At 35.2% G+C, this 9,427-nt stretch overlaps 1 protein-coding gene across 4 annotated transcripts in view; it reads right to left on the bottom strand.

The window, feature by feature from the left end:
* Nucleotides 1-571: 571 nt before the first annotated feature.
* LOC143244120 (plasma membrane calcium-transporting ATPase 1-like) overlaps nucleotides 572-9,427 on the bottom strand; it is a 119,943-nt gene continuing 111,087 nt past the window's right edge. For 2 of the 4 annotated variants that reach the window (XM_076488239.1, XM_076488241.1), the window contains 2 exons: nucleotides 6,605-6,634; nucleotides 572-2,970 (listed from right to left, as the gene is read on the bottom strand). In XM_076488239.1, coding sequence (XP_076344354.1) covers nucleotides 2,707-2,970; nucleotides 6,605-6,634 — 294 coding nt within the window. In that variant the 3' untranslated portion in view covers nucleotides 572-2,706. The remainder of the gene's footprint in view (nucleotides 2,971-6,604; nucleotides 6,635-9,427) is intronic. The other 2 variants (XM_076488240.1, XM_076488242.1) reach the window with 1 other exon arrangement.

The following is a 9,427-nucleotide window of genomic DNA, read 5'->3' as shown; positions in this document are numbered from 1 at the left end:
ATCATACATTCAAAATCACTAACAATATCGCCACTTTGAAAACTTTTCTTTTTCTTCAATTCTATTTTTGCGTTACCGTGTGTAATTGTGGACTAGTCCAACTGTTATATTTTTTAGCTCTATTCTTATAACTTTATCGCCAGGCTAAAGGACCGTGTGACTTCTTACATTCTGACAAAACATGGTGTAAAGGACCTTTATTCTAGATGAATTATTTATTTAATAACCTAAAAATTGAGGGGTCTGGTAGTTTGGACGCTTGACTCGCAATCGTAGGGTCGCGGGTTTGAATTTCTGTCTCCGAAAAAGCTCGCCCTTTCAGCCGCGAGGCGTTCTAAGCGACGGTCAATTCCATTATTCGTTGTTGAAAGAGTAGCCCGAGAGCTGACGGCGTTGACTAGCTGTATTATCTCTAGTGTGTCATTGCTAAATTAGGAATGGCTAGAGAGATAGCCCTCGTGTAACTTTGTGTGAAATTCAAACCATACCTAAAAACTGGTAAAATGGAAAGGCTTAGCTCTATTCTTCAGTTATTTATATAAAGACTGAATAATCAAAAGATACAACTAAATGAAGGGAGATGGAATTGAAGTTTATTTAATAAGATGTGACGTGGATGGAAATGTACAATTTAGAACAATCACTGCACCGTTAGTACAAGAAATGGGAACCACTGTCACAGTCCATAAATTAAAAGATCTTGAATCGGAACTGCAGGAAGTAAACAGCCCAAGCAGTTGAATAAAATACTCTAACTTCGTCTCTTTGGTTTTCAACAAATTTTTCTACGTTAACAAGACATTCGATGAACGATAAATTCGTTAGATAAAAACAGAATTCACAATTATACTTGGAACCACGATACGTCATTCGCCGCCGTTGAGTACAACAGTTGCTTTGGAACAACGCCTTTGGCCAGCAACGTATCAACACAATCGTAAAATTCAGGTTGCCCTCTAGCAGGAATAATATGCAATAAAGAAGTCTTTTTAGGCAATCGATTATTGGAGAAAAAAAGCGATAACGTATGTGTAGTAGAAAATCTTGAATTCGAACACTGAGCCTGCTTATTACGATTTCATTTAGAGGTAAGTGAAATACAAACTGTTTGTCATTTTGTCTTTTGAACATATTATCTTTGCTTTCCGATAGAGGGCACCTAAAACTCAGAGTAAAATAAAAGAGATCGAATTTTTTTATATAACAAACTATGACAACAGAATTTTCTGTATGAGCACCGTGTTCTCTAAGGTCAAGAAAAACAGACGATAGTTGAGAAATTCTAATATTCTCACAAACGTATAATATTACTAATCGACCATTGTTATTTCGACTAATTGGCAATTAGCAACAAGAATAAGAAATATAAGACTTCTTCGTTGGTAGTTACTTAAAACTAACATATCTTTATGTTTAAAATAACTGTCAATCTTAATTAACGCAAATAAAACTTCTCTTTTTTTTCCAGTTCTAGAACTTCCGTGTCGAATATTTAATTCCAGTTAGACTTAATAATCGACTATTAAAAAAAAACCTATAAAACGTAGTTGTGTATACAATAAAAGATTAAACTCGAAACATTTTCTCTAATAAAGAATTACTTCCTCATTCGAGCACAAAGATGAACTAACCTTTAGGTAAATGTGTATAATATATATTTATATGTATATATATAATTATGCATGTGTGCATATATATATCTACATATATACACACTGACACGCACACACAAAAAACACACACACAACCAACTACTGAAAGATTTAAATTGCGAGAATATCGCTTTCACTATGAGTTCCTGTCCATGAAAGAGGGTAGCGCCCTCTATTTACGTAGATCGATGTGTATTTCGGCACAAAATCACTTGATCTTCTCACGGCTCTCCCTGGCACGTGATTCCGAGGCTATGCTTGATACTTAGGTTTTATATGTTTATCACTGTTTTCCAAGCTTCACTGGAAAAGGCACGCCGCACACCAAGGCTTTTCCTTCTTTGTTAAGTTCAAAATCCAATCTCATGTCACCAGCTTTTAATTCAGAGCGCACCCTATTGGTGCAAGCTTATCGTTTACATTAGTCGTTGTTTATGAACGTGCTAAAACTTGGTAACATAAAAGAACATGGAAAAAAGCAAACAAAAATCGTGCTATAACCTGCTTGTCTATTAGAAGTACTAGATTTTTAACTTTACTTTTGACAAACTTGATAGGGGTGTGAAAAATACATTAACACCTAAACCACACATATTAATACAGAAAGACACTTAAAAGTTTTTATATATATATATATATATATATATATATATATATAATACATGAAAAAATTCGATAAGAAAACAAAAACACACCCGCTTCTAAGTTCTATTTTAAAGCACCTGCAACATTAGAAACTTTGAATGAACATTCCGGAGGTTATTTAAGGACGTTTTTCTTTGCAGTAATTACTTGTTCTTACCTCTTCTATAGCCTGGAAACACAAGTCAGAAATAAAGTTCAAGAACATGCAACACCAACACTAGAAAAGGGAAAAGAAGGAAATTGGGATTCGTGGAAATTTCCACATTGTTTTTTTTTTAATCTGTAAACCAATGACAACCACACCAGGAATTGGCCTATATTCACTACGAACGCACAAGTTATTATCAGAAGAAAATCTCGGCCTACGGAGGTTGAGCTGAATGTTTGGTATCTAGTAAGTTTAGGCCTATCACACTGCTGTTTCCACGCTGTGGTTTGACACGCCATCTGCATTTTCTAAGTTTTTCGTATCGTTCTTTCTGTCGGACGATTCCCCTTCTTCCTCGATGGTTTGAATAGTTCCTCGTTTCGATTCTTCTCTCTCGATGTTTCTAAGTGTGCCTTCGATGGCTTCTGAAGATATAGAAGATGAACGTTTTTCTGCAAGTCTTTTTAGAACGGCGGAATTATTCCGAGCGTCAATACCACTGCGGAAAGCGTTTACAACTCGAATCTGTAGAGGTACAAAAGGTAGACGTAAGTAAAGATCATTAGATGAAATGTAGAAACGAGCTTGAAGCCAAGAGGTTTCATCTATGAACACTATTCTAGGCCTATATGAATTTTAAAACATTTCCGCCATTTTACTGAATGCGTTTTGAAAACAAGATTATCCGCTTATTTACAGCAGAGAACCTCGTTTTCAAATTTGCAGTCCGCAGCGCCATCATTTATGACATTTTATATTTTGTGTGTGTAATATTTAATCTAAGAAGTTTTTATTTAGATAGCAGCAATTTCTAATTCTATTATAATGCTGCGCCTTTCGACCTAGGAGAAGATTTTAGTAGTAATTTTACAAATAATAAAAAATGTAAAATTTACTCTATTATTCAACCATCAGGTATACATTTTAATAAGCTACAAGATTTTGACGGTTTCGTGGATGAGACGCAAATATGAGTATTGTTATAAAGTGTCACTCTGAATTAGTAAATTTGAAGCTAACGTCATTTTATTAAAGGTGGCGAACATTATTTTTTATTTTCTTTCCTTCTGATTAAGTATAAAGACAGTGAGAAGGAGCCTCGTTGTTACAATTATTTACAATGAATAACTAAATTCATAGAAATACAATTAAACTTGTATGTCTACTAAGACAATATACTATCTACACTTATTGCTGTTTGTTGAATAACGAAGTTTAATGTATTTGATTCGTTGTTTTTTAATTTCGCGCAAAGCTACACGAGGACTATCTGCACTACCCGTCCCTAATTTAGCAGTGTAAGACTAGAGGGAAGGCAGCTAGTCATCGCCAACTCTTGGGCTACTCTTTTAACAACGAATAGTGTGATTGACCCTGACGTTATAACGTCCCCACGGCTGAAAGGGCATGTTTGCTGTGACAGGGATTCGAACCCGCGACCCTCATATTACGAATCGAGCGCCTTAACCCACCTGGCCATGTATTTGATAAAATAGCCTAATGTAATAGTATTGATACTGGAGTGGAGTTTACCTTTTATATTTGGTAAAACAGTCTGCCGTGTGCGTGCGTGTGTTTTCTTATAGCAAAGCCACATCGAGCTAGCTGCTGAGTCCACCGAGTGAAATTGAACCCTTATTTTAGCGTTTCAAATCCGTAGGCTTACCACTGTACCAGCGAGGGACTGGAAAAATATCATCAACATTGGTTATACAACAAGTGAGGTACATTTCATGTATTTATCAAAATCAGCCTCATTGAGTACTTAGTAGCAAAACGAACTGAGAGCCTAATCACATTTTTTCATTTCGCCAAAGTTTACCTGACAATCTTCCATTTTGACAGTACAATGATACCGTAGTTATCATTGCAAAATGCTACGTTGTATGGATGTCACGTCTGAAGCTCACTCCTCCTCCCTGACAACTTCCCATAAACCACAAAATTTGTGAAAATAAGTCTTCAAGCCATCGTTTCCACGGTTTGATCGAATAGAAATCCACATACATGATTGACCAACGTGTAGTTGTATGAAACAGCATGAAAAACCGTTTCATTCTCGAGCTGCTTGTCGTATACGACATTTTGACAGTTGCCTGGGTCATGTACTACTAGCCTTTATGTTCGTGGATTTCCACCTGTTATAACACACTGCACTTCTCTTACGATGGACGGGTTACGATTTGCTTAGGGTCTCATTTTGAGTGTCTTGATACACTAACTTAATCTAATTTTCTTTGTTGCTATTAAATACACGGGATATCCTACATCGTAAATTCTGAATCTCCGATCTAAACATGCCTTTGTGATTTAGATATATTTATATCGTGTGTTAGAAGAGGCTATTGCATATCCCTATCCTAAAGTAATTAATTTTCACTGAAAACACTGAATTAAACGTAAAAATGTAGTTCTGATACATTCGGCTTTATCGCAACTATATATTGGCTCTGGTGGGTATGTGACTTCCCGATTTGCATTTTGAAAATCGTTTTGATACAATGCACTAAACTCCCTATTGTATATATAATACATTGATACATATGGCTGTTTTAATGGTGTTCACATTCTGTGTAAAGAGAACATCCCACTGAGGCGAAGCCTGTATTTATAATCTGACATCTATAAGTAAATTATGTAAATACGATTATAATAAAATTAATTGTTGTATATTATAACAGATAAACGTATAGAAACTATTACATTTACTCAACATCAGTAACTACTGAGGCGAAACCTGTATTTATAATCTGACATCCATAAGTAAATTATGTAAATACGATTATTATAAAATGAATTGTTGCATATTATAACAGATAAATGTATAGAAACTATTACATTTACTCAACATCAGTAACACCAGATGGTTTAACATACACACATTGTTTCTGTATTATAGAGAATTACAATAGAAAGTTATATCAGTTGAAAGCCATAAGTCAACTTGAACTCTGTCAAATCTTTTAACGTCATGTAGTACAGAAATTCAACATCATTCGATTACCTAATCTCGAATCTTCTAAAGTCATATTACGAAGACGTTTCAAACTTGGTACATAATACGGAGAGATTTAATAAAGCTTGCATTTATTTATTTAATAATAATAAAAAAAATCTGATTGCATCCACATGTTCTCATGAATTCCGTTCAAATCGTCTATTCTGGCCAATACAAGAAGTTGGTTCAAATCGTCTACAATGACAAATACAAGTTGTTAAATCGTCTATTCTGACCTACCCAACAAATTGATACGAATCGTCTACCTTGACCAGTACAACAAGTTGATTCAAATCGCCCACTGACCAATACGAGAAGTTGGTTCAAATCTTCACTAGCCAATACAAGAAGCTGGTTCAAGTTAAAACGACCTTAATAACATAGGGTTAATTGTCACTGTTACATACACGAACATTATTAAAATGTCCTTCATAACACAGGGTTAATCATTACTATTTAAATACAAGGACGCAATAACACAAATGTAGAGTTCATTGTCACTGGTATATAAAATATGTTTTTAAAATGTCTTCAATAATATACAGTTGTCAACTGTTAAATACACAAAATTTTGTTCAAACACTCTTAATAACAATGATACATTTTATCGCCTTCCCGAATACTTTAACAAACAAACATTTCATCTTGTAAACGAGGATAGCAGCCGAGTGATATTAATAGCTGATATCAATAATGAAATTTTGAAAAATACAGTCTCAAAAAGTTACCGTACCATGCTGAAAGGTAGCCAGTGCTCGAATTAGAATGACTTAACAAGGGAAACTCCAAACAGAGTAAAAGAAGGGTGCACTACACAGGTACTCATGTATACAAACACCACGAATTTAATTACATCACCGAATATTCCCTAATTAGGTGAAAATTAGGATTTAGTATAAACTTCGCGTAAAAGTAAGATTAAGAATGAACTGAAAACCCTCTTACCAATGGAGGACCGATAAAACGACACGTTCGCTTGATTGGTTAATAAAGACAACAACAACAACAAAAAAGATATTTATTGCAATAACGCAAATTGCGTTCCCTTCCCTTCACCCTCAATTCGAGCACTAAGTGTAACACAGAGGTGACGTTATTACTCGTAACTTCTGAAGTTTGAATTAATAGCAGCATGCACACTGTTGACGTCAGATTACTTACTTGGATCGCTACATCATCAGGGTAGGCCTGCTGCTCAGTGGAGGACAGAAGAATTCGTGTTCAGTGTAGATAATTAAAAAAAAAAAAAAAAGAGAGAGAGAGAAACAAAGACAATAAATTTTCGGCTAAGTTGTCAACATTACATTTCTCAGACAGGAACGCTGACATTCTTCCAAGCAAGTTGTAGCACGGCTTTTATTAGGTTTGCTCATAGCAACCTATATATTGAAAGCTATCATTTAAAACGCCTTAAGCCTAACATTAGTGATAAAAATCACGTAAACTGCAATTGCCTTTCCAACCAATTTTCTCCATTTTGGATTCAAAAACCTTTAGTCTCTCATCGTTCAGCCCAACCTAACAAAGTTCTGGCATTGTACGAAAAGCCTCTTTGGCAAAGGCTTGTAGGAAACAATGCAATCTCTAATGCCGTTTTACACGTCTCTGATTTTTAAATCCGAAGTGGATAAATGAAGAAGACTGTGGATAAACATTTGTAGTTTACGTGATTTTTATCATAAATGTTAGGCCTAATGCTTCTCTGCTTTAAAGAGGTAAGTTACTGCTGATCTTTACTGTACAAAAACAAAGAACTGTACGAGTTTAATAACACCGTACAAATAACTTAAAAGCCTAAAATTCACGAGCTCTTGCTTACAGTTGCCATTAAGAAATAGTAATGTTTTGTACATATACTGTTGATACACGTGAAAGTGTAAGAAAAACTTAATTTTCATCTTTAACTTTCACTAATGAAGATTTTTTAAACCCAACTAAGAAAAAATAGATACATAATATTATCGATTATTTAATGTTGCTGAACACGACAGAATACTACAATTCCAAACCTGTACCAAGTAAAATATCTAGACAGTGATTCCTTAACATAGGTGTCGGTCAAAGTGAAGGATTGGAGAGATTCCTTACTACAGATGTCAGTCACGATGGTTTGGAATGATTACTCAACATAAAGTCAGTCAGGATGAAGGTTTGGAGAGATTCCTTAACATACGTGCCAGAGTGAAAGTTTTAATAGTGATGCCTGTTGTGTGATACATTCAGCAGAAATTTTAACAGTGAGGTCTGTTGTGTGATACATTCAGCGGAAGTTTTAACAGTGAGGTCTGTTGTGTGATACAGTCAGTGGAAGTTTTAACAGTGAGGTCTGTTGTGTGATACAGTCAGTGGAAGTTTTAACAATAAATGTTCTTAATATCACACTGTCATTGCAAGTTCTAACAATAAAATCAAAGATATGTGGAAACAGTAACACAAGAACCTAAGTTGCTCTCAGACATTAATATATAGATAGTATTGTATGTCAAACAGCTGAAAAGAAACATTGTTGTAAGCACAAAGCATTCTGTGTGTCAAACAGGTGGAATTAAGTACACTCGTGATTCTTCGATATGAAGCAATGCGTGAGAAATCATTCTGATCATGTAATCAGTTTTAATATTTAATCTTAGCTTCTCATCACTACCATGACTATACAAATGGTAACCTGAACATGTCATTCTTAGTGTGATTATGTAAGTGGTAGCCTGTACTTGTCATCATCACTGTGACTGCAAAAGTGGTAATGTGTACTTGTCATCATCACTGTGACTGCAAAAGTGGTAATGTGTACTTGTCATCATCACTGTGACTGCATAAATGGTAACCTGAACTTGTCATCATCACTGTGACTGCATAAATGGTAACCTGAACTTGTCATCATCACTGTGACTGCATAAATGGTAACCTGAACTTGTCATCATCACTGTGACTGCATAAATGGTAACCTGAACTTGTCATCATCACTGGGATGGTGTAAGTAGTAACCTGTACAACTAGCCTGCACAGGTGGTAACCTGTACAACTATCACTTATCAGAACCAGCATGGAAAGTTGGACTTGGATGATAAGAATTTTGTCAAGAGCAGCATGGAAAGTGGGACACAGATGGTAACAATTCTGTCAAGACCGGTATGGAAAGGTGGACTTGCATGGTAACAATTCTGTCAAGAGCAGCATGGAAAGTTGGACTTGTATGGTAACAATTCTGTCAAGTGCAGCATGGAAAGTTGGACACAGATGGTAACAATTCTGTCACAAGCAGCATGGTTGGTTGGTTTGGTATCACAAACCAGCTAGGCTATCTGCACCAAACATCCAGCAAGAGTTAAAATTAAAGTAAAATTAGTTAAATTCATAAAAGGAAATTAAGATAAAACAAAACAAAGTTTAAAAAAACATAAATGGCATTGGTTGGTTGGTTGATTTAGTGTTTTATGGCACAAAGCAGCTAGGCTATCTGTGCCAAATGTCCGGTAAAAAGGTACAAAATAAAGTAAATGTAGTAAAATTCATAAAAGGAAATGAAGGTAAAACAAAATAGCATTGAGAAACAGAAAAAGCATAAAACCAATGTTGACACCTAATCTGCAATGTCAAGAGAGAAACCAGAGTAAGAGAAGTTGTAAAATACTTTCTGTAGCATAATGGTAATTATCATAACCCGCCAAAAATACTAACAGGTAAGTACAAGAACTACCGTCAGTCACCTGAAGTTGGCCTTTCCAGTCCTGGTGTCGAGTTATTTAATGTCATGGCCATTTTACAATTTCAAATTGAACTAGAGAGATTGAGACTCTTAAAAGGGAACCACAATTAAAAAGGTGTAATGAATAAATATCAAACACTTAAATGACATTAAAAAGATTAATGGCCATTAAAAAACTAAAAACTTTATCAAGGTGGACAGTGTCACCATCACCAGTAACACTGTCCAATGTTACAGATAAACACCGGGAAAAAACATGTTTGAAATAGTGCCGTCGT

This window comes from Tachypleus tridentatus, chromosome 2, assembly GCF_004210375.1.
Source record: "Tachypleus tridentatus isolate NWPU-2018 chromosome 2, ASM421037v1, whole genome shotgun sequence".
Taxonomy (NCBI): domain Eukaryota; kingdom Metazoa; phylum Arthropoda; class Merostomata; order Xiphosura; family Limulidae; genus Tachypleus; species Tachypleus tridentatus.
The sequence above is the reverse complement of the archived record's forward strand: the minus strand, read 5'-3'. Positions and strand labels throughout refer to the sequence as shown.